This window comes from Delphinapterus leucas, chromosome 6 (assembly GCF_059928025.1).
Source record: "Delphinapterus leucas isolate spDelLeu-1000000601 "Yukka" chromosome 6, BTC_Dleu_Yukka2, whole genome shotgun sequence".
In the NCBI taxonomy this organism is placed as follows: Eukaryota; Metazoa; Chordata; class Mammalia; order Artiodactyla; family Monodontidae; genus Delphinapterus; species Delphinapterus leucas.
The window spans coordinates 116,643,400-116,668,645 of NC_143134.1; the positions used below are offsets into that span (position 1 = coordinate 116,643,400).

General features: G+C 46.7%; 2 protein-coding genes across 10 annotated transcripts in view; both read left to right on the forward strand.

Annotated features, from left to right (window-relative positions):
* The window catches only part of RALGPS1 (Ral GEF with PH domain and SH3 binding motif 1), a 289,275-nt gene extending 278,118 nt beyond the window's left edge, over window positions 1-11,157 (forward strand). For 6 of the 9 annotated variants that reach the window (XM_089913761.1, XM_089913763.1, XM_089913759.1 and 3 more), the window contains 2 exons: window positions 1,636-1,727; window positions 2,274-11,156. In XM_089913761.1, coding sequence (XP_089769887.1) covers window positions 1,636-1,727; window positions 2,274-2,372 — 191 coding nt within the window. In that variant the 3' untranslated portion in view covers window positions 2,373-11,156. Of the gene's footprint in view, window positions 1-1,635 lie in introns of all 9 variants that reach the window. The other 3 variants (XM_022578699.2, XM_022578702.2, XM_089913764.1) reach the window with 3 other exon arrangements.
* A 326-nt stretch (window positions 11,158-11,483) lies between these two features.
* Window positions 11,484-25,246, forward strand: part of GARNL3 (GTPase activating Rap/RanGAP domain like 3) — a 156,436-nt gene continuing 142,673 nt past the window's right edge. Inside the window, exon 1 of the mRNA XM_022578692.3 lies at window positions 11,484-12,329. Within this exon, the coding sequence (XP_022434400.2) occupies window positions 12,238-12,329 (92 nt within the window). The 5' untranslated portion in view covers window positions 11,484-12,237. The remainder of the gene's footprint in view (window positions 12,330-25,246) is intronic.

Consider the following 25,246-nt stretch of genomic DNA (forward strand, 5'->3'; position numbering starts at 1 on the left):
TTGGTCCACAAAAGCTGCTTAGATCGTGGTGGGTGTGTCCACTGAGCGGTGTGCATGGCACGTGGCAGCCGGAATCCTTTTCACCTATGGTTACCGGGGCCCATCACCCCTGGAACTCTAGCCTCAGGGTCCTGGAATGAATAACATAGCGCTGGATGAGGCAGTGACTATGCGGCTGGAGGAGTCTTGGGTGTTGGGAGATTTCAAGGACACCCCGGCGTTGCCTGTGCCGTGAGACTCTGGCAGTGTCCTGCTCCAAGGCCAAATCAGAGAAGAACCCTTCTATAAAAGCTCCAACTTTCACTTGCCCAGTCATCTCCCAGTTCCTCCTGGTTTTATTCTTCCCCCATGACCATGCTGAGAAGAAGGAGAGGTTCTGCACTGAGGTTCAGAACAGGCCATGCTAACCTCCTTGGCAGCCTATGTCACGTGACAAAACCCTGGATTTCCTGGGTCTCCTAGCTAGGCAAGTTCACTGGAGCTGTAAAGCCCCTGAGCATCTTCACACCTTCACCGGAATGTTCTAATGCAGGGTTCATGTACATACGATTGCCCAGGGATCTTGTAAAAATTCAGATTTGGATTCAGTGGATCTGGGGTGGAGACCAAGATTCTATATTTCTAACAAACACCCAGGTAATGCACATGACCGTGCTGGTGGAGGGTCAGGGTTTGAATGTTGTTAGCTGGGAATTAAAGAAGTGAGAGCCTCAAGGAGCCCAGGGAATGGAGAGAGCCAAGTCCTCTGCTCTGCTTCTGAGTGATTGAACCACGTACGGCTACGCACACGTCATAGTGTTTCCTCAGGCTGGTTACCATCTGAGTTTCTTCCGCAAGACTCTGGGACCAGATTAGAGGCGGTTTCTTTAGGAAGTAAAGGTTGTACCTATACCAGCTTGACTTAAAGACTGTATGGTCATGGGGTCCACAGGCCATTCTCGGGGCTGAGCCCAGAGGAAAGCACTGTCCCCAAGCAGAGGGAAATATGACACAGCAGGTGGCCAAGGTCCATGGATAGAATGCAAAAGGTCTGTGAGCTTGGGTGGCAAAAAGATCACATCTCTGTTTCCCATGACCTCTAATTCCTTTAATTATAAGTATTAAACTACTAACTAGAATGTTCACAATACCTGTGATTTTATCGGCAAGAGAAACCACGGATATTTTCACATCACGCATTACTGCAGATATCTTAGAATAGCATTTTTGTTCAGCTCTTTGCAGTTACAGTACAGTATCAGACCTGCCCCCAGATCTTGTCATTAGCGCATTAATAAATAAGCACGTAGAGAATGATATCACTCATTTATTTTTTAGCAGTTTGGTAACTGTATTTCAGTATTATTAATTTTCTTTGTATTTTATTTTATGCATTTGAAACATAATTCTGAGAAGGGTCCACAGGCTTCACCAGAGCCAAAGGCGCCATGGCCGGAAAAATGGTTAAGAGCCCTGGTCCAAAGAGACAGGCGGGGAGCACGGGAGCCTCCTCCTCTACATGCCCTGAGCTTGCCTTGGGCTGCTCCTGACTTTCTCTAGTTTAGTTACCCAGGTCCACGTTTATCTTCACGCCACAGTCACAGGCAGACCCTCCCACGTGACCTTCCTCTTAACCAGTGGTTTTCTACCCATCAGGCAATGTTTACAAGTTCCAGACTGGTTCCCGGTTTCATGCAATACTGTGGCACAAGCATTTGGATGACGCATGTAAAAGCAACAGGCCTCAGGTAAAGTCACCAAAGTCCTGCTTGTTACCTAAAATACCCTCTCCCACCCTCGGGACTAAGGGTCCATAGAAAACACACCTCCCTCCTTCCCCCAGAGCCTATCAGCTAAGCTCCCAGGTGCCCTCTTTTGATCAGCCTTTTCCCATGAGACAGGGCACCCCCTGCCCCTCTTGGAACTAAGCCCAGCTTCAGACTAGAACTTTGAATCTGGCCCCTGTGTCTTTCCTACTAAAGGAAACGCCACAGAAACATCCATCAGAGATAGGTTACAGGTGGGATAGTGCCCCAAGGGTCAGGCCACAGCATCTACTGAGGTCACCCCCCGAAAGTTGATTCATGGGCAAACTCCAACCTGACAAAAGGGCCTCCCTGCCCCCGACAACCCTTAGGAATAACGATAATAATAGCTCATTTGTTGAGAAGCAACCATGGTGCTGCTGGTGAGTGGGGCTGTACGGCCCCTTGGCATGCTTGAACCAATAGGACCTCTGGTCCGCCATGCCTGCCTGAGGCTCTGCTCCCGCCCCCCACTGCTGCCCCTCCCAGGACCAGGCTTCAGGAGAAATGCTTTACGTGCAGGAATTGGCCGAATCCTCCCAACATCCCTGTGAGGTAGGTTCCCATACTGTCTCCGTTTTATGCTGAGGGCACTGAGGCTCAGAAAGTGGCAGACACTTGTTTAAGGCCCCACGGTGAGTAAGATCTAACCCCGGTCTGCCTGACACCAGAGTCTGTACTTTGCCGGCCCGGAGATCTCCCGCCGCATGCTTCCTGGGGGGGAGGCGGGGGGCGGGGACCTGGCTTGCTCAGCCTCCTGCCATCGAGCCAGAGGCCTGGAAGCACAGCCTCTGCTGTCCAGGCTTGCTAGAGGGGTGGCTGCTCAGCCCTCACACCAGCCCGGGCAGCAGGTGGGCTGCTGGGGCCAGGAGCCCTGAGCTTCCCTGACATGTTCCCCAGGGATGAGCTGGAAGAGGGGCTGGGGAGCTGGGTCCCTCTCCTCCGTCTGGAGAGAGAGCACCATGGCTGGAATAGACGGTGGCAGCTTCGAGGAGGAGGAAGGTAGTGCCGAGTTCACAGCAGGCGTGTGAGGCCGGGAGGGCAGGGGCTGCAGTGGTGCTGGTCACAACACAGTCACAGACTTCCTGGCCCCTCAAAGCGGCTCTCATAAGGCAGAGGGAGGTCTCTAGTGGTGTGTCCCATGATTCTGTGCTCAGTTTGGGCCTATTCAGGATTTTCATCTGTAACATCGATGAAGGCATATGTAACAAGCTGATCAAATTCTACACGATAAGAAGCTAGACGGCGAAATTAGCAGAAAGTCCTTGACAAACTAAAACAGTAGGACAAGACTGATAAAGGGGTAAACTTGAGGCACCACAGGGAAACTGAAAATAAATTGCATTCGAGTCCCTCAACTCACTTGCTAGAAATTTGTCTGGGGCATATGCGCACACATGCACACACAGGTGTATGGGTGAGAATGTCCACTGCAGCATTGTCCTTAATAGAAAGAGGAAAAAAAAGCACGTGGAAACTCGGCGACCCTCAGTAAACCCCTACTGTGTACCCCCTGATCTGTGTGTGATCACCTGAAAGGGGCTCCAAGACATAAGTGAAAAAGTAAAGTGTAAAAACACGCGTAAGGGCAATCTCATTTGTATTAAAATACACGTGCATATTTATTATATGCGTGTCGGTGCCCATAAAATGTCTAAAATGACGTACAAGAGAACTACAGCTCTGCGGTCTCTAGACTGTATTTTGTGCTTGAGCAAATGTAACTGCCCATCTCCACGATGGGGAGACCAGGGTCTTTGGTTGATGGTTACCTCAAGGCGATGAACAAGGTGCTGCCTCAGGTCACGTTAAGAGAGGAAGAGCGTCCTGACCTCCTCCGCCCTGGTCACTCTGTGCATGCCTGGGGCCCCTCCTTAGCTCTGAGGGCCACTCTGAGAGCACATCGCACTGGAGCTCACCTGCCACACACAGGTGACCCGGAGGAGTGACAAGGACTGAGGTGGGCCACACAGATGGTGGGGGCAGAGAGAGGCAGGGCCTTGGTGTCTGCTCCACAGTGACAGTCGTGGCCCTGGTGGGGGGCAGCCGGGAGCAGGGACGGTTGCTCTGAGCAAGTGTCCTCTGGCTCTCTGGGGGTGGAGGCAGCCTGAGGGTAGCAGCAGCTGTGCAGCAGGTAGCAGGGAAGTGGGTCAAACCCACTTGGTAGAGGAGGTGTTTGGTCAGAAAGACAAATGGACTGAATTTCACGTCTGGCAAACATGGTATACCATGACAAGCTTTGGCAACGTTTAAGTATTTTTGTCCAGTTTTTAGACCTAAGGGAGACGGTCTTCTATGTTTTCTACTTTTCTCCCTTTTTATTTCTAATTTACTTTCAAACAAATGTTCCCACCCTCTGCTTTATGTAATAAGAAAAAATTGGCAAAACTAAATATTCCACAGCAGAGGATTATTGAAATAAGCCACACTACCTGCATGTGATGGCATGGGGCTCCGACGAGGGCATTACAGAAATGCATCTACTCCTGTAGAAAATCTCAGTGACTAAGGTGACTTTTCTTTTTTGTGGAACTGCATTTCTTAAAATTGTGTGTGCTAGCACTGAATACTAGCTATCAACTTTATTGATAGCATATGCGTAAGGTGTAAACCACAGCAATAAAGCAAACACTCGTGTACCCACCACCCAGTCTAAAGGCAGGACCTCCCCAGTCCTCGGAACACCTCCCTCCCAAGGGCTTCTTCGTAATTCTGTCTCCCTCCCGCTCACCTATGCCCCATAACCACTCTCCTGATTTGTTTGTTTACCATTCCCTTAAAATGTGAACACATGTATTTGGTTCCTTAATGTATTGTCTGGGGTGCATTTTTTAAAACTTTTTTTTAAAGAATAGAACCATAACTGTCTAGTTTCTTCTGTGACTTGCTTTTCTCCTACAGTATGTTCCTAAGATTCCTCTATGTCAGTGTGCATAGCTGTCATTCATTTACTTGTAATTTTTTTTTATCAGTTCTTCTGTCCGTGATCCCAAGAATAATTTCCTGCTTTTGGCTATTCTGAACAGTGCTGCTGTGACCGTTCTTATAACTGTCTCCCAGTGCAAGGAGATGCATTTTTTCCAATTCATCATTTTGACCAAATTGCTACCAAGATGGATTTGTTTTTGATGAAATTGCTTCTCATCAAATTCCCTGGAACCCCACGGCAGTGCTGGGGGAGGAGGCCTGGGGCTGGGGGCGTGTCCGCAGCTTTGAGGGGAAGGAGAAACACCCTGACCTTGGGGCTGGTGGTCCCCCCAGTAAAGGTAGCTGGGATCTGGGCCTGGGGACACAGCATGGGGAGCCTTGGGGTTCCCGATATCCCCAAATTTCCCCCTTCTCCTTGTGCTTCCACTTGCCAACTCCTGCCACCCGCTAACCACCCCCTCGCCTCTCCAGAGGCATGTGCTTACCCTGCAGGATTGGTCAGCTCTCCACTCCAAAATCACTTGTGCTTTAACCCAAGGATAGAGGTTGAGAGCGTGGGCGCTGGTGTCTTAGCCCTGTCCCTCACCCGCTGTGTACTTCACCTCTCTAAGCCTCAGTTTCCTCATCTTTTTAATGGGGACAATTCCAGTACCTGCCTCCTGGGGTTGCTGTGAGGACTCAGGACACAATACAGATGCGGTACTCAGGGCCTTGCCTGGCACATAGCAGCCCCGTAACACGTGGTGGCTGGTACCACTGCTGTGCCCTCTCCCCTTCCCCCACCACCCACTCATTCACAGACTGACTGGGAGAGGCCTGAACCCTTCCCTTAGGGACCACCCCCGTCCCCTCCTGAAAGGTCAGAACTTTGACAAGAGGCTGAGCTTTCTCTTCTAGGTACCTGCAAACCTTATGTCATTTGAATAAGTCTCTGCAGGACTTAGCGTGACTTCAGAGGCCTCTGGGAGCCGGCCTGGGACTGGTGGCGAAGCGCGTGTCCGGGGCACAGGCCTTTGGTGGGGTGCTGGGAGACTCAGAGCTGGACTCAAGGGGACACGGCCGAGGCCTCACAGTCCAGAGGGCTCCACCGGTGCGGGGGTCCGCCTGCCGATGCCCAGCCACCCCCATGACCCCCGTTCTGCAGCACCGCCTCACGGGTCCACGATGGGTCCCCAGACTGTACAACCCATCCTCCCTCCCTGGGCCCTCATCCGTCCACCAGCTGCTGCTGCGACCAGAGAGCATCCGTCCCACGCTGGGTCCCCAGTGCTTTCTCCTGCACAAAAGAGTGGACAGCGTCCCCCCGCGTGAGGGCTGGAGGGAAGGGACGGGCGGGGACTGGCTCCAGTGTGCCGGGTCGCTCGCCCACAGGGCTGCCTCAGATTTTGTACAACCCCGAAGCGTCCTCTGCGTGTGCGTGCCGTGTCTGTGTGCGTGCAAGCGAGCGAGCGTGGACTCTCCGAGAAACATGCATTTTGGCACAAGACTCGTGACATCACACACTTCATTCTCTTTGAGGCCCTGCTTTAACCTTAAGCGATAGGCTGGTCCACCGAGGAAGGTCAGAGTGAGAGCCCAGATTCCTTCTGTGTTAAGGGTCCCTCGCATTCTTTTACTGTAAACAAACAATGCCTTAAATTGTGTCTTGTTTTCTGTTCCTATGGGTGCTATTCATCCGGAAGGCCTGCTCCCTGGGCCCCTGGGGCCCTCCCAGGCCTTGTTGCCGTCAGCTCTTCTGAGGCAGGACCCAGCTTCGGGACCGTGGACTGGGCCGGCACTGGCCTGCTTGCTTCCTCCCAGCCCCACTCCCGCAGGGTCTGAAGGCCCCGCTCTTCTCGCCCCTCCCCCCGCCCCCGGGTCAGCATGGGAAGTCGTGACGCTTTCTGCCAGCTTCTCGAGGCCGCCTGCGCGCACGGTGACCTGACCGGCTGCTCAGAAGCTACTTTGCACCAACCTCTCCCCGAGCAAGGCTTTTGCTCCCATCCTCTCACCCCTTTGCCTCCACTGCCAGGGCAGGGCCACTGGGATTCTTGATTACACTGGGGAGCTGAGTGACACTGAGGCCTTAAGCTCCCCCATTCTTGCCCCCAAACACAGTCACCAGCAAGTTCTCCATCATCCAAGTCCAAGGGCACAATTGTTGACGACCATGGTGACGAGAGCAAAGCCCTGGGGAGGGGACAGTCCGAGCTCTGCTTTCGGCTGAGAGCTCTTCAGGTGAACAATGTCCTTCATCTGTCACTCCTTGTCATACTTTTAAGTGACTTTTATTTTGCACAAATACATTTTTATTTAAAGTAATGAATAAAAATTAGCTTTATTTATGGTAGCTTTTATCACCATAGCTTCTCCCTTCAGCCCTTCCCCACCCTCTCTCCTTCCCTCTCCCTCCCTCTCTTTCCCCCTCTCTCTTTTTTTTTTAATCTGGGTGTCCTAATTCTGAGAAGGAAACTCTTAATGATTTTCTGAAAGAGACTGAATTTCTGGGTCCTTGTTGCTGTTGTGGTTTCAGAGCTCACACTGATCAGACACCAAACGACTCTTAAGAGTTTCTGAGCAAGATGCTTCAAAACAACATCTTAACCAATAAACTATAAAAATAGGTCGACTTAAGAACTACCAAAGGACCCACCACTGTATTTTGATCAAACGGTGACCACTTTTCTGAAAATTCAGATGAATTGGTGAGGAAAGTAATTGTCATCAGGTCTTATTTTGTGGTTGAGTCTTACTATGCTCCGTAACTAACCCTCCTTCAGAGCAAAATCTAGAATACTTTCGTGCCAGGAGAAACTCCAGATGGTGAAATTGAGACCAGCAAACCTTGGTCATCGGTGCTTTGCACACCCTCACGCAGCTGGGGTCGAATGCATGCACCTAATCCATACCAACCAACTGCTCAAATTAGCATCTGGAGGCCAAATGAATACAGCAGACACTCCGGACATCTCTCACCAGAACCATGCAGTGTTAACACTTTAACCTACATTGAAAATGATTCTACCTGTTAATTTTTTTTAAGTCTTAAGTTTGAATGAAATTGCCAGACTACTTTCCTTGAATTTCTCTACTCTTCAGACTCTCCTGGCTTTTCTGACATGAAATTATAGAAGCCAATCCAAAAACCTCAAAATTTCAGACTCACACTAAATCAGGTACTTTCCTGCCCTTTACACATTTTCCTTGTCTTTACAAATGTTCTCCTCTGAGCCTAATTTTGAAATAGCACAATTGCAATTCTTTTCAAAGTGTCTGGTCTTCTCACTAAAATTGAGATTGATCCCATGTCCCCTCCCGGAAACATTCCTAGCTTGGATTCTCATAGAACTGGTAAGAACCTTGAACTTACCAGAAGAGTCCTGCACATGAGGCTGTAAGGCACTTGGCTCTCTCCCAGCAGGGGCTCAGGGCCAGGCATGTGAGTTAAGTGCTGATTGTCTTTCCAGTGTTGGTTTGTCCCTCAAGCTGCAGGTGAGGAGGCCTGCAAGCCAGGGACAGAGGGGGACAGGCACAAAACCCCAAAGGGGAAAGTCCCCGGGTAGATTCTGGCCCTGGAAGGTAGCATTTCTGGGTCTTGCTCTTTGACTAGCCATGGTGCACAAATGTCTGTGAAAACATTGAAGGTGACGTGTCTTGCATGCATATGTTGTATCATTTTTTGTTAAGCAAAGAGATCATGGCACCCCAGGATGAAAGTTTTAGAATGCTATCTACAAACCGTGGAGTAGGTAGCAGGTATCCTCATGATGCCGCCCACACAGCTCACTCCCCTCTCCCCGGGAGTAATTTTCACCTCTCTCAGTCCAACACGTTTTGTAACGCAAGGTCAGCTAAGTGCATTCTGACAACTGAAACTTCGTGGAGGATAGATTTGGTGGAAAGCAGTAGAAATATTGTTCTGAGCGTGCCCAGAGGGACAGTGTGGCCTCCCTTCCCTCCCTGAAGAAGCCTGCCCGTTCATCACTCTGTCCCCTGTGGACCCTAAAGAGAAGACACTTGAAGGGATTCTGCTTATGAAAGAACCCGCTCTCTCTTGCCAACTGAGTTTATAAAGTGTTTTTTATTCTTACCAATATGGCCAGTATTTCTTTCATCGTCTTCCTCCCACCTCCCAAGCCCAAGAAGTGTATCTTTTAGGATGCCACTGTACAGGTGGAAAAATGGTCCATGGAAACAGGAAGTCATTCGCAAGCAGGGTCTGCTTCCATTCCACAGGCGGAGTCTAGAGCTCTGGATCCACGTTACTGTTGCTTAGAACCAGGTGAACATTGCTAAAAACACAACCTAACTTATTTTTTGTGACTTTCATGAAGCACTTTAATCAGCCCCACATTATTCTGCCTGTTGGGTGACTTCATGTTTTAAAAAGAAAAAAAAAAAACAAACTACAAGAGTCCCTCTGAAATAACAGATCCTCTGTGTGAAACCACCCATTCATCCATTGATTCTCATCTCTTGTGAGTGCTTCCTGTGTGCCAGGCTCCACCCAGGATAGAAATGTCTGAGAACAAGACAAACCCAAGCCCTGCCCTCATGGAGGTGACCCCTCAACGAACAAATAACCTTCACCATGCCATTTCCTCTCTCCCAGCAAGACCCTGCCTCCCTCCTAGCACAGGGTAGAAACCAGGTGCGGATTCCTCCAGAAAAGCCTTCAAAGAGCTCAACAGATTGAAGAGTCCAGTTGCTGTCCCAGCGACTGGCTGGCACAGAGCAGCCAGGCACAGAGCTACGGCTGAACACAGTGAGGACTCCGAGGTGGAGCCGGAGGGTAGGGTCAGAATGCTCACAGCATTTACTTCAGAGGTTTTTTGGTTTTAATTTCAATGTTAAAGACAAGTACAGCATGAGTGAGAGCTGCATCTCCTTGGGTGTCGAGAACTCGTCCCATGGACCACCTCGGCGCTGGTGTTGCACAAGTGTGTGTGCGCCACGGGCAGCCCCAAAACCCCTGCTCGCAGCAGCAGCGATGGATCGTCTGTCAGTTCTATAACCACTCATCTCTTTATCCATTTCTGAATGACTGTGACCATTCAATAATGAAACAATAGTGGTTAATTTATTAGTATGGTATAATCTTCAATAAATTCTGTGCCAAAATGCATGGTTTTCCACTTAGCATTCAAAATGTTGCATAGAGAGTAGTTTTCAATTTCTTATGTATTATTCAAAGTAAGTTGAAAATCAGTTTTTACATTTTAATTTGTCTCCTGTTCAATCTGTCGCACTCTCCTGGGCTGTCTTTTTTCCCGGCAGACCCCCTGCATGCAGTTGTGTAAGGACTTTCCCTAATTCTTGTGAATTGTCTCATCCACAGTAACCACTGAACATCAGCCCTCTGTGGGATTCTTTAGATTTTTGGTGAAGTATTTTGTTACCTCAGTCTTGTATCAAGTTGCTGTATTTTTCAGCTTGTTACACTGATAATTGTTTCACTAATTAAATAGTTTAGTGTAAACATTTTTGTTTACTTTGAAATTAAATGTGTTTTCCAATGAATATTGCTCAATTTATTAAAGTCACGTGCGTTTATTTAGCCAACAGTTGCTGTGTCAGACACAGACGTGAAGGAGGTATGGGCGCTCAGCTAAGAGGTTACTAGAACATAAATGACATACAGGAGCAGTGCCCTCAGGGAGGGACAGAGTCAGTGCTGTGGGCACTCCGGGGAGGCACCTGGGGGATTGGGGGAAGCTTTAGAGGGCAGAGACATTTGGAGAGTCATTGCAGAGATCGCTGAACACATGGTGGGTGGGAGAGGCAGGAAGACAGAAGAGAAGGAGCAGGATAATTTGGGGAGACAAGCAACCCAGTCTCACTGAGTAAAGGATTTGGGGGAGCAGTGGGATCCCAGTCTGAAAAGATGCGTTGAGGGGAGTTCACGATGCTAAGCAAAACCCAGAAACCCACTCTGGCTTGCTTAAGAGAAGAGGGGGCACTGTCTTACAAGGATTGTCCCATGGAAACCTGAGGGGAGGACGAAGGTGAAGTCTCAAGGGGCAGGAAGGAGAAATGGGAAGAAGCCCCCTACATCTTTTCTCTCCCCTACATTCTCTCTCCAGACTGGCTTCTCTGCTGGAATGTCCGGCAGTGAAGGAGTCCAGGCCTTCTGGGAAAGCACCTTAAAGTTATTGAGGGAGTGTGCACCAGGGGGTGACATGATCCAAGATGACCATGGGGACCCCTGGCCCCGCCTGCCTCAGCTTCCCAGCTAGTGCCTTGCAAAGCTGCAGTGGCCGATTCTCCAAGCTCAGGCTCCTGCACACACACTCCGCAGCCTCTGCTCCACCACCCCGGTTCTGGGCCAGTATGGCCACACCTCCCTAGCTATGACAAGCCCCGCTGGCTGAGGGGCCCTAGCTCACCTGCTCCTCACGACTTAGACGGTACAGTGACCCACAGCTTTACCCGGATGGGGTCGCTGCCCTCAGCTCCAGGGCAGTGTTCAAGGGCTGTGAGATGGATGCATCTGACGGTGCAGGAAAGTGATGAAGTCAAGACTACAGCTCAAGCCTGCAAAGCTCCAGCCCCTCAGCCTCACTGCGATAGGCACCACAAACAACACTTGGAGAAAGCAGTACCTCCTTTTGATGGATGGAGAGATCGGCGAGCTAACGCAGACTCTACGGTAGAATTCCTATTTAGCCTCGAGGGCCGACATCATACCCGAGAATGTAGCCAACAGGCCAGGGCCAGGGCACCCGCGGAGGTGAGGTGAGTGGGCGGGGCCACATGCGGAGGCGGTGCTGTGGGCGGGGACTGTCCGGGCTGGGTGGAGCGGGGCTGGGAGCTTGAGCTTGGCCGGCACTGTCGAGGCGGGGAGAGGGGGCGCTTTAGAGAGAAAAAGCAGGGCCTTGTCTATGGTTGGGGCACGGGGAAAGGCGGCCCTAAGAGGGGGCGGTGCTACGTTAGAAAGGGCCGAGAGGTACTGAGATGTGGAGGGGCGACTCTCTGAGGAGCCGACCCTTGGGGTGAGGGCGGAGGCCGCGCGCGAGCGCTCAGTAGTGGGAGGGTACGTGGGTGGGGCCTGGGTCGGTGCTGAGGGCCACGGAGCGGGAGGGGAAGGGCCGTGGACTGTCCGGAGCTGAGGACGGGGTGGCATTTTAGGCTTGTGGGCCTAGCAGAGGTGCTGACAGCCCACACACGGAACCCCGCGAGGTCTGTGTGGGAGGGGCGTGGCTGGAGTGCGGGGCGGAGCTGGGGTGGGGTCTGGACCTGGCTGAGAGGCGCGGAGTGGGCTGGGCCGCAGTTCGGGGCGGGGTTGGGCGGGGTCTGGACCTGGCTGAGGAGCACAGAGTGGGCGGGACTGAGCCTTAAGGCGTGTCCAGGGCGGGGCCTAGATCCCGCCGAGGGGCACGGAGCGGCCGGACCGAAGTTCGGGGCGGAGTCAGGGCGGGGCCTAGGCCGGGCAGAGGCGCGCGGGGCGGGGTGTGGGCTGCGGCGCGCGAGCCGAGCGGCCCGCCGAGCCCCGCCGAGGCCCGAGCCCACCCGAGTGCGCCCGAGCCCGCGGCCCCCGCCCGGGGCGATGGAGCCAGAGCCCGGCGGGGCGGCCGCTGCGCTCCTGCGGCAGAAGAGGGCGGCGCTGCGGCGCAGGGGGTGCAGCTTCGAGAGCCCCAGGTACAGCGGCCCGGGAGGGGTGCGGCCGGGAGGGGCGGAAGTGGGGAGCCGGCCACGTGGGGATTGGCCGTCTGAGGGACCGAGGGCCGCGAGGTCGCGGCTGGGGGAGGGGTCTCGGCTGGGGTGGTTGTCTGAAGAGATCTGGCGAGGAGCCTGAGCACAGCGGCCGGGAGTCGAAGGGGGCTGGGCTGTCCGAGCGGCAGGTGCGGGAGGGGGTTGCCCCAGAGAAGCACCTGACGGGAGTCGGGAATCCAGACCCGACTGGACGGGTCCAAAGCGTCGTTGAGACGCCCCCAAAGCGTCGGTCCCTTGTCAGGCCCCGAGCAAAGCCGTGGCTCTAGGCGGATTTCGGGCTGTGGAGAATTTGCCCTGCCCGCCTCTTGTAAATGCTCAAGGACAAGGTCGGGAAATAGGCCCCCTAAAGTCCAAGGGAGGTAGGTCTCCCTCCCCGGGGAGTCCCTCTGAGCTGCCCCAGGACCCAGGCCAGCTCCAGCCTTCCTAGCCTGGCTCCCCAGGTAACGCACACCTGCTGCATCATGGCCCCGCCCATCCTGGCCGGTGGCCCCCGACATGCCCGGCCCCTCCTGCCCCTCTGACCCGCCGATGCCGTTCCTCTGCCAGGGGTGCCCGTGCCCCTCCCGCCCGCTTCCTTGGCTTGGGGAACTCGCCTGATGTGTCCGGGTCCTTCTTCTCCCTGGAACCTTGCCCGGAAGACACGCCCTCCCCCGCCGTGCTCGGTGGCGCTCCCTCTGCTCGGCGAGATCCCTTCCCTCAGAGGGCATTTCCTTAACTTGGAGCGTCTTCTCCCGCTCCAACGTCGCTGAAGTGGGCCCTCCCATTTTTCAGTCCCTGGTCCCTTCTAGAATATTCCAGCAGCCCCCCAACTACACTTCCCATCTTTATTCTTCCACGTCTCAAATCCACATTCTCAGTGGCCGCTGGAAGAGTCTTACTGCACTGTCCACTGTGCCCCTCCCATGCCTTACCTCCCCTCCCCCCTCCCAGGAGCTCTCCATCTCCCAGGGCCGCGATGGGGACTGGGGCAGAGGAAGGGGAGAAAGATAGGAAGTGGGACTCTGGCCCTCCCTGTGGCAGAAAAGAGGGTTCAATTGCTAGGATAAAAAACGGGACCCTTACTATGAGATGCCAGGCCCTTGTCACCTCACCTCACCCTTGGTGCTTCAGAAGTACCTGATGAGAGTATAAGCATCCTGAGGACAGGGACCATAGCTGTTCACTGCTCTGTCCTCGGAGGCTGGCTCAGGCCTGGCCCATCACAGGTATTTACTATCTCTTGAGTAAATAAATGCCTGACCAGCTGGTAATTATTCGCTTATGCTGTGCTATCTCTCATCTGTGCCTTTACTCATACCATGCTCTTTTCTCTACTTAGAATAGTCTTGTCTTTACTTTTTGGGTAACGCCGACCCCTCCTCTGGGAAGTCTTCCCTGAACCCCGGCCTGAGCTCTGTGCTGTATCAACAATCTACACACTGACTGCTAGTCCACACACCACTGTGTATAATTACCCGGGTAACCCCTCTCCCCACTAGACCGGGAGCACCAGGCAAATATGGTCTCCGCCCATCTGATGCTTATACTCTTGTTGCTGGAACATGAAGGATGGAAAGTGCACCAAGAGGTGAGGCTGAGGAGATGAGTCAAAAGCTGGATCCAGGCCTGAGGTAGAATGTTTAGAGCAGCACTGTCCAATAGAACTTTCTGTGATAATGGAAGCATTCTATAGTCCATCCTGTCTGATACTGTAACCGCTAGCCGCCTGTGGGTGTTGAGCTCTTGAAATATGGCTCATGCAACTAAGGAAATGAATTTTAAATTTTATTTAACTTTAAATTTAAATAGCCACATATGACTAATGTTTCCAATATTGCACAGCACTGGTTTAGAAAATTTCTCTCTTCCTCTGAACTCTCACTTTTTACCACCCCCTCCTTTGTCTTCATGCTGTTACACCTGAAAGACTAAATGACTTCTTAGCCTCCAAAGGTGTTTCCCTCTATTTAACACTCCATGATATTATTATATAAACCATAGAAATAATGATTACCATTTCTGTGATTATAAAAATAATTATTTTGTTGGAAGACAATGTATTTAACCCATCCTTTGTTATTGTACATGCAGTTTATTACCAGTTTCTTGCTCGTACTAAAGACACATTGAATCCATGTACATTAGTCTGTGTATGAGTCTGTAAGAGGCAATCATCTCCTTAAGATAAATTCATAGAAGTGATAGAGATTATTGGATCCCAGAAAATGAACATTTTAAAGGCTTTTGAAGCATAAGGCCAAATTGCCCACCAGAAAGTTGTGCCAGTTGATAGTTCTCCCAAGAGCATATAAACGTGCCTGTTTTTTCTCATCCTCACTGCTAGGCATTATCATTTATAAACATTTGCCAAAGTGATACCTTGTTTTAATTTGAATTTCCATGTTTAGTAGTGAGGTGAAACTTTTTTCTCACATTTATTCATAATTTGTATTTCTTCTTCAAATGAATATATATAATGTACTTTGCCCAGTTTTCCTTTGGAATATTTATCTTTTCCTTATTGAATAGTACTTTTTATTTATTAAGGGAATTAATTTTTTTGTCAAATATGTAGCAACTTTTTTTTCAGCTACTTTAATTTGTTTTTAATAGATCTTTATTGGAGTATAATTGCTTCACAATACTGTGTTAGTTTCTATTGCACAGCAAAGCGAATCAGCCATATGAATACACATGTCCCCATATCCCCTCCCTCTTGAGCCTCCCTCCCATCCTCCCTGTCCCACCCCTCTAGGTCATCGCAAAGCACCCAGCCAATCTCCCTGTGCTATGCTGCTGCTTCCCACCAGCCAACTATTTTACGTTCCGTACTGTATATATGTCGATGCTACTCTCACTTCGCCCCAACCCATGTCATCAAGTCCATTCTCTATGTCTACCTCTTTATTCCTGCCCTGCAACTAGGTTCTCAGTACCATTTTTATTTTTAATTTTTTTAGATTCCATATATATGCGTTAGCATACGGTATTTGTTTTTCTCTTTCTGACTTACTTCACTCTGTATGACAGACTCTAGGTCCATCCACCTTACTACAAATAACTCAATTTCGTTTCTTTTTATGGCTGAGTAATATTCCATTGTATATATGTGCCACATCTTTATCCATTCATCTGTCGATGGACACTTAGGTTGCTTCCATGTCCTGGCTATTGTAAATAGTGCTGCAGTGAACATTGTGGTACATGACTCTTTTTGAATTATGGTTTTCTCAGGGAATATGCCCCAATAGTGGAACTGCTGAGTCATATGGTAGTTCTGTTTGTAGTTTTTTAAGGAGCCTCCATACTGTTTTCCATAGTGGCTGTATCAATTTACATTCCCACCAACAGTGCAGGAGGGTTCCCTTTTCACCACACCCTTTCCAGCATTTATTGTTTCTAGATTCTTTGATAATAGCCATTCTGACTGGCCTGAGGTGATACCTCATTGTAGTTTTGATTTGCATTTCTCTAATAATTAGTGATGTTGAGCATCTTTTCGTGTGCCTCTTGGCCATCTGTATGTCTTCCTTGGTGAAATGTCTATTTAGGTCTTCCACCCATGTTTTTTTTCTTCCACCCATTTTTTAACTGGATTGTTTGTTTTTTTGATATTGAGCTCCATGAGCTGTTTGTATATTTGGAGATTAATCCTTTGTCTGTTGTTTCATTGGCAAATATTTTCTCCCATTTTGAGGGTTGTCTTTTTGTCTTGTTTATGGTTTCCTTTGCTGTGCAAAAGCTTTCAAATTTAATTAAGTCCCATTTGTTTACTTTTATTTCCGTTACTCTAGGAGGTGGGTCAAAATAGATCTTGCTGTGGTTTATGTCAAAGAGTGTTTTTCCTATGTTTTCCTCTAAGAGTTTTATAGTGCCTGGTGTTATATTTAAGTCTTTAATCCATTTGGAGTTTATTTTTGTGTATGGTGTTAGGGAGTGTTCTAATTTCATTCTTTTACATGTAGCTGTCCAGTTTTCCTGGCACCACCTACTGAAGAGGCTGTCTTTTCTCCATTGTATGTTCTTGCCTCCTTTGTCATAAATTAGGTGCCCATATGTGCGTGGGTTTTTCTCTGGGCATTCTACCTTGTACCATTGATCTATATTTCTGTTTTTGTACCAGTACCATACTGTCTTGATTACTGTAGCTTTGTGGTATAGTTTGAAGTCAGGGAGCCTGATTCCTCCAACTCTGTTTTTCTTTTTCAAGATTGCTTTGGCTATTCGAGGTCTTTTGTGTTTCCATACGAATTGTAAAATTTTTTGTTCTACTTCTGTGAAGAATGCCATAGATAGTTTGATAGGGATTGCACTGAATCTGTAGATTGCTTTGGGTAGTATAGTGATTTTCACAATATTGATTCTTCCAATCCAAGAACATGGTATATTTCTCCATCTGTTTATGTCATCTTTGATTTCTTTCATCAGCGTCATATAGTTTTCTGAGTACAAGTCTTTCACCTTCTTAGGCAGGTTTATTCCTAGGTATTTTATTCTTTGTGTTGCAATGGTAAATAGGAGTGTTTCCTTAGTTTTTCTTTCTGATTTTTTGTTGTTGGTTTATAGGAATGCCAGAGGTTTCTGTGCATTAATTTTTTATCCTCCAACCTTACCAAATTCATTGATTAGTTCTAGTAGATTTCTGATGGCATCTTTAGGATTTTCTAGGTATAGTGTCATATCATCAGTAAACAGTGACGCTTTACTTCTCCTTTTCCAATTTGTATTCCTTTTATTTCTTTTTTTTCTCTGATTGCTGTGGCTAGGATTTCCAAAACTATGTTGAATAAGAGTGGTGAGGGTGAACATCCTTGATCTTAGTGGAAATGCTTTCAGTTTTTCACCATTGAGTATGATGCTTGTTGTGGGTTTGTCATATATGGCCTTTATTATGTTGAAGTAGGGTCCCTCTATGCCCATTTTCTGGAGAGTTTTTATCATAAATGGGTGTTGAATTTTGTCAAAAGCTTTTCATGGGCTTCCCTGGTGGCGCAGTGGTTGAGAGTCCGCCTGCCGATGCAGGGGATGCGGGTTCGTGCCCCGGTCCGCGAAGATCCCACATGCCGCGGAGCGGCTGGGTCCGTGAGCCATGGCCGCTGAGCCTGCGCGTCCAGAGTCTGTGCTCCACAACAGGAGAGGCCGCAGCAGTGAGAGGCCCGCGGACCACAAAAAAAAAAAAAAAAAAAAAAAAAAAAGCTTTTCATGCATCTATTGAGATGATCATATAGTTTTTATTCCTTAATTTGTTAATGTGGTGTATCACATTGATTGATTTGCATATATTGAAGAATCCTTGCATCCGTGGGATTAATCATGGTGTATGATCCTTTTAATGTGCTGTTGGATTCTGTTTGCTAGTATTTTGTTTAGGATTTTTGCATATATGTTCATCAGAGATATTGTACTGTAGTTCTCTTTTTCTGTAACACCTTTCTCTGGTTTTGATATCAGAGTGATGGTGGCCTCGTAGAATGTGTTCGGGAGTGTTCCTCCCTCTGCTATATTTTGGAAGACTTTGAGAAGGATCGGTGTTAGCTCTTCTCTAAATGTTTGATAGAATTCTCCTGTGCAGACATCTGGTCCTGGACTTTTGTTTGCTGGAAGATTTTTAATTACAGTTTCAATTTCATTACTTGTGATAGGTCTGTTTATATTTTCTAATCCTTGGTGTTTCAGTCTTGGAAAATTGTACCTTTCCAAGAATTTGTCCATTTCTTCCTGGTTGTCCATTTTACTGGCATATAGCTGTTTGTAGTAGTCTCTTAAAATCCTTTGTATTTCTTCAGTGTCAGTTGTGACTTCTCCTTTTTCATTTCTATTTTTATTGATTTGCGTCCTCTCCCTTTTTTTCTTGATGAGTCTGGCTAAGGGTTTATCAATTTTGTTTATCTTCTCAAAGAACCAGCTTTTAGTTTTATTGATCTTTGCTATTGTTTTCTTCATTTCTATTTCCTTTATTTAGCTCTGATCTTATGATTTCTTTCCTTCTACTAACTTTGGGTTTTCTTTGTTGTTCTTTTCTAGTTGTTTTATGTGTAGGTTTAGTTTGTTTATCTGAGATTTTTCTTGTTTCTTGAGGTGAGATTGTATTGCTACAAACTACCCTCTTAGAACTGCTTTTGCTGCATCCCATAGGTTTTGGGTCATTGTGTTTTCATTGTCATTTGTTTCTATGTATTTTTAAATTTCTTCTTTGATTTCTTCAGTGATCTCTTGGTTATTTAGTAGTGCACTGTTTAGCCTCCATGTGTTTGTGTTTTTTACAGTTTTTTTTTCCTGTAACTGATTTCCAATCTCATAGCATTGTGGTCAGAAAAGATGCTTGATACAACTTTAACTTTCTTAAATTTTCCAAGGCTTGATTTGTGACCCAAGATGTGATCTATCCTGGAGAATGTTCCATGCGCACTTAAGAAAATGTATTCTGCCACTTTCGGGTGGAATGTTCTATTAATATCAATTAAATCTATCTGGTCTATTGTGTCATTTAAAGCTTGTGTTTCCTTATTTATTTTCTGTTCGGATGATCTGTCCATTGGTGTAAGTGGGGTGTTAAAGTCCCCTACTATTATTGTGTTACTGTCGATTTCTCCTTTCATGGTTATTAGCATTTGCCTTATGTATTGAGGTACTCCTATGTTGGGTGCATAAACATTTAATTGTTATTTCTTCTTCTTGGATGAATCCCTTGATCATTATGTAGCGCCCCTCCTTATCTCTTGTAACAGTCTTTATTTTAAGTCTATTTATCTGATACAAGTATTGCTACTCTGGCTTTCTTTTGATTTCCATTTGCATGGAATATCTTTTTCCATCCCTTCACTTTCAGTCTGTATGTGTCCCTAGGTTTGAAGTGGGTCTCTTGTTTTTGTATCCATTCAGCCAGTCTGTGTCTTTTGGTTGGGGCATTTAATCCATTTACAAGGTTATTATCGATATGTATGTTCCTATTACCATTTTCTTAATTGTTTTGGGTTTGCTTTTGTGGGTCTTTTCCTTCTCTTGTGTTTCCCATCTAGAGAAGTTCCTTTAGCATTTGTTGTAAACCTGGTTTTGTGGTGCTGAATTCTCTTGGTTTTTGCTTGTCTGAAGAGCTTTTGACTTCTCCATTGAATCTGAATGAGATCCTTGCTGGGTAGAGTAATCTTGGTTGTAGTTTCTTCTCTTTCATCTCTTTAAGTATATCCTGCCACTCCCTTCTGGCCTGCAGAGTTTCTGCTGAAAAATCAGCTGATAACCTTATGGGGATTCCTTTGTATGTTATTTTTTGTTTTTCCCTTGCTCCTTTTAATATGTTTTCTTTGAATTTAATTTTTGTTAGTTTGATTAATATGTGTCTTGGTGTGTTTTTCCTAGGGTTTATCCTGTATGGGACTCTCTGTGATTCCTGGACTTGGGTGACTATTTTCTTTCCCATGTTAGGGAAGTTTTCTACTATAATCTCTTCAAATATTTTCTCAGACCCTTTCTTTTTCTCTTCTTCTTCTGGGACCCCTGTAATTCGAATGTTGGTGTGTTTAATGTTGTCCCAGTGGTCTCTGAGATTGTCTTCAATTCTTTTCATTCTTTTTTCTTTATTCTGCTCCTCGGCAGTTATTTCCACCATTTTGTCTTCCAGCTCACGTATTCATTCTTCTGCCTCAGTTATTCTGTTATTGATTCCTTCTAGTGTATTTTTCATTTAAGTTATTGTGTTGTTCATCTCTGTTTGTTTGTTCTTTAGTTCTTCCAGATCTTTTTAAACATTTCTTGTATTTTCTCAATCCGTGCCTCCATTCTATTTCCAAGATTCTGGATCATCTTTACTATCATTACTCTGAATTCTTTTTCAGGTAGACTGCCTATTTCCTCTTTATCTATTTAGTTTGTAGGTTTTTACCTTGCTCCTTCATGTGTTACATTTTTTTTTGCAAGGTTTGGGTGGTGGGCAGGGCCTATGCTTAGGACCCACGGGGCTGGAAAAGGCCCAGGGGACTGTGGGGGGTGGGTCTTAGGCTCAAGGAACAGAAGGGGCCCAGTCATGCCCCCCACCCCTGGTCTCAGAGGGCAGGGGACCTCACCAGGCAGCCCAGCAGGCTCCTTGGGCTCAAGTGGGCGGGGCAAATGCACTCTTCTCCTCTCCTGCTCCTCCGGCCTGGGAGGGCCTCTCACACCTGCCTCTCCTGATCTCCCCAGCCTCAGGGGTGCAGATCCTGTCTGGCCTCCACTTCTCCTCCCCCGTCAGTCCCCCTGTGTCCTACCAGTTCACTTTGGAGTTCTTCCCATCTCCTTGGATGTCATAGTTTCCCACCAGCGGCCAGCAGGCGCCCTAGTTGTGGGGAGACACTAACTCCATGTCTTCCCACACTGCCATCTTGACTCCACCTTCTGTAGCAAATATTTTTTGTACTTCATTATTTGCCTTTTAACTTTCTTTATGGTGTTTTTTTGATAGACTTTATTATCATTTTTTTTAAGTTTAGTCAAATCTACTAATTTATTTCTCCTGTTTATGCTTAGTTAGAAAAGGCCTCCCTGACTTGAAAAGATAAATGTTCATCTACAGTTTCTCCTAATGTTTCTGTTGCTTTAAAAAAAAATTACCTCTTTAATCCATTAATCCAAATCATCTCACTTTTAAGTGAGAAATATTAAGAGCTGTCTTGTTTTGGGCTGACATCGTGGACTTTTAGGGCCAACGAAGAACAGTCACCTGTGAAACATCTTAACCATACAAGTGTGTGGGTCCCTCCTCCAGGCCTATTGTTCCAGGAAGTCCAGGGTGGTAATGGGGTGTGGGATGCAGGTGATCGTGATGAACAGCCAGGGGAGAGAGCCTTGGCCTAATTTGTGGGCGTGTTGCCAGATTAGCCTCCCTCACTCCAAAAGTCCTCCACTACTTCTCATTTCCTATTGTGTCAAGTTTAAATGCCACTGCCTTGTGTTTAGGGCCTTTCAGAATCTGGTTTAACCATATTTACTCAATCATCTTGGTGACATCAAGGCAAAAAAAGGCATTATTTCAGGATGGCAACTGTCTTTGCTGACTATCCTGTATCACAGTGGTCCCCAACCTTTTTGGCACCAGGGACTAGCTTCGTGGAAGACAATTTTTCCACGGACTAGGATTGGGGCGGATGGTTCAGGTGGTAACACAAGTGACAGGGAGCAGCAGATGAAGCCTTGCTCGCTCGCCTGCCGCTCGCCTCCCGCTGTGCGGCCCACTTCCTAACAGGCCGAGGACCAAAACCGGTCTGCAGCCTGGGGGTTGGGGACCAGTGCTGTATCAGCTCCGACAACTGGCAGGCAGACACAACACATAATGAACACAAAGGAGCAAGCAGGGGCCCAGGCAAGAGGCCTCCGAGCGGGTGGCAGTGAGGAGGACTCGCTGGGAAACCTGGAGGCCGAAGGGCCAGACGCTGATGCTGTGAAGCCGCTTGACCTAGATGTGTTTGTCCTCATTTTGTAGGAAGGCATATCAGGCTGTGTTCGAGAACAAGGGCTTTGGAGCGACACAGACCTGGGCTCAGGTTTCTGACTTTTCTCTTGCTGTGTGTGTGGCCTTGGACAAGTTGATTAACCCCTCTGAGCCTTGGTTAACTCATTTGTAAAATGACAGTAACACCGCTCTCACAATATTGATGTGAGCTTTAAGTGAACTGATTTGTGCAAAGTGCTAAAAACAGTGTCTGGCACAAAGTATTACTAAATCATAACTGTTATGGACAAAAATGATTAATGTTTATGTGAAGGTTCTCAACTTTTCCCTTCCCATGCCTCATTAAAATTCTAGCTTTGCCCTCAGAGCAAGGTCCTGCCTTGCTTTCTTGTAGTTTTTTGAGCTGTAGATTTAGGAAAAGAGGAATTGAGGCAAAGGACAATAGGTCCATAGGGCACTGGTTAGGACTGCCTGAATAAAAACCTGTAGGGGGTGCAGAAACACCTACTTTGTCTGAGTGTGGCTAATAGGTTTCCCTATTGTTTTTGTTGCTCTAAGATATATTTTAAGAAATATATCTGTTATCTTTTGTGACTTTGTGATGAACCTGAGTTATTTTAAAGTACTCCTCTCTTGCTGAGCTGTGTCATTTTGGCTACAACACTTCGTGGAGCCAGACCACATGTGAATCAAAGCATTAACAGGGTTACGTAGTAGGACTGGATTTGCAGCATAAATCCTCAAGATCAAAGAATCTCAACATTGAATGGAACTTTAGACATCTCTTAGGTCAGCCTCTCAGACAGTGGTACTTAAAGTGTGGTCCCCGGATCAGCAGCGTCAGCATTACCTGGGAACTTGTTAGAAATGCAAATTTTCAAGCCCAACCCTAAATTTACTCAATCAGAATCTCTGGGGCTGGGGGCTTAGGAAACTGTGTTTGAGAACCAGTGCTCTCAAGTCTAATATAGTGGTTCTCAAACCTGACATATATGAGAATCACCAGGAGGGCTTCTTAAGACTGTTTTCTGCCCCTCCGCCACCCCCACCCCCCAGATTCTGATTTCCTAGGTCAGGGTGGGTCTATGAATTGTATTTCTTTTTTTTTTTTTCATTTTAACATCTTTATTGGAGTATAATTGCTTTACAATGGTATGTTAGCTTCAGCTTCACAACAAAATAAATCAGTTATATATATACATATGTTCCCATATCTCTTCCTGCTTGCGTCTCCCTCCCTCCCACCCTCCCTATCCCACCCCTCCAGGCAGTCACAAAGCACCGAGCTGATCTCCCTGTGCTATGCGGCTGCTTCCCACTAGCTATCTACCTTACGTTTGGTAGTGTATATATGTCCATGCCTCTCTCTCGCTTTGTCACGGTTTACCCTTCCCCCTCCCCATAGCCTCAAGTCCATTCTCTAGTAAGTCTGTGTCTTTATTCCTGTTTCACCCCTAGGTTTTTCATGGCATTTTTTTTTCTTAAATTCCATATATATGTGTTAGCATACGGTATTTGTCTCTCTCTTTCTGACTTACTTCACTCTGTATGACAGACTCTAGGTCTATCCACCTCATTACAAATAGCTCAATTTCGTTTCTTTTTATGGCTGAGTAATATTCCATTGTATATATTTGCCACATCTTCTTTATCCATTCATCCGATGATGGACACTTAGGTTGTTTCCATCTCTGGGCTATTGTAAATAGTGCTGCAATGAACACTGGGGTGCATGTGTCTTTTTGAATTATGGTTTTCTCAGGGTATATGCCCAGTAGTGGGATTGCTGGGTCGTATGGTAGTTCTATTTGTAGTTTTTTAAGGAACCTCCATACTGTTCTCCACAGTGGCTGTATCAATTTACATTCCCACCAACAGTGTAAGAGGGTTCCCTTTTCTCCACGCCCTCTCCAGCATTTATTGTTTCTAGATTTTTTGATGATGGCCATTCTGACTGGTGTGAGATGATATCTCATTGTAGTTTTGATTTGCATTTCTCTAATGATTAGTGATGTTGAGCATTCTTTCATGTGTTTGTTGGCAGTCTGTATATCTTCTTTGGAGAAATGTCTCTTTAGGTCTTCTGCCCATTTTTGGATTGGGTTGTTTGTTTTTTGTTATTAAGCTGCATGAGCTGCTTATAAATTTTGGAGATTAATCCTTTGTCAGTTGCTTCATTTGCAAATATTTTCTCCCATTCTGAGGGTTGTCTTTTGGTCTTGTTTATGGTTTCCTTTGCTGCGCAAAAGCTTTTAAGTTTCATTAGGTCCCATTTGTTTATTTTTGTTTTTATTTCCATTTCTCTAGGATTCCCTCTTAGAACTGCTTTTGCTGCATCCCATAGGTTTTGGGTCGTCGTGTCTCCATTGTCATTTGTTTCTAGGTATTTTTTAATTTCCTCTTTGATTTCTTCAGTGATCACTTCGTTATTAAGTAGTGTATTGTTTAGCCTCCATGTGTTTGTATTTTTTACAGATCTTTTCCTGTAATTGATATCTAGTCTCATAGCGTTGTGGTTGGAAAAGATACTTGATACAATTTCAATTTTCTTAAATTTACCAAGGCTTGATTTGTGACCCAAGATATGATCTATCCTGGAGAATGTTCCATGAGCACTTGAGAAAAATGTGTATTCTGTTGTTTTTGGATGGAATGTCCTATAAATATCAATTAAGTCCATCTTGTTTAATGTATCATTTAAAGCTTGTGTTTCCTTATTTATTTTCATTTTGGATGATCTGTCCATTGGTGAAAGTGGGGTGTTAAAGTCCCCTACTATGAATGTGTTACTGTCGATTTCCCCTTTTATGGCTGTTAGTATTTGCCTTATGTATTGAAGTGCTCCTATGTTGGGTGCATAAATATTTACAATTGTTATATCTTCTTCTTGGATCGATCCCTTGATCATTATGTAGTGTCCTTCTTTGTCTCTTGTAATAGTCTTTATTTTAAAGTCTATTTTGTCTGATATGAGAATTGCTACTCCAGCTTTCTTTTGGTTTCCATTTGCATGAAGTACATTTTTCCATCCCCTTACTTTCAGTCTGTATGTGTCTCTAGGTCTGAAGTGGGTCTCTTGTAGACAGCAAATATATGCGTCTTGTTTTTGTATCCATTCAGCCAATCTGTGTCTTTTGGTGGGAGCATTTAGTCCATTTACATTTAAGGTAATTATCGATATGTATGTTCCCATTCCCATTTTCTTAATTGTTTTGGGTTCGTTATTGTAGGTCTTTTCCTTCTTTTGTGTTTATGAATTGTATTTCTAACAAGCTCACAAGTAATGCCAGTACTGCTGGCTCAGGGACATATTTTGAAAACCACTCCTCTAGGATAATACAGGAATCTTTTCTACAACAACAACACTTGCAGCTGGTCATCCAGCTTCTGCTTATTACATCTAAGGTCAGGGAACCCACTACTGCAAGCCTTTTTGTTATTG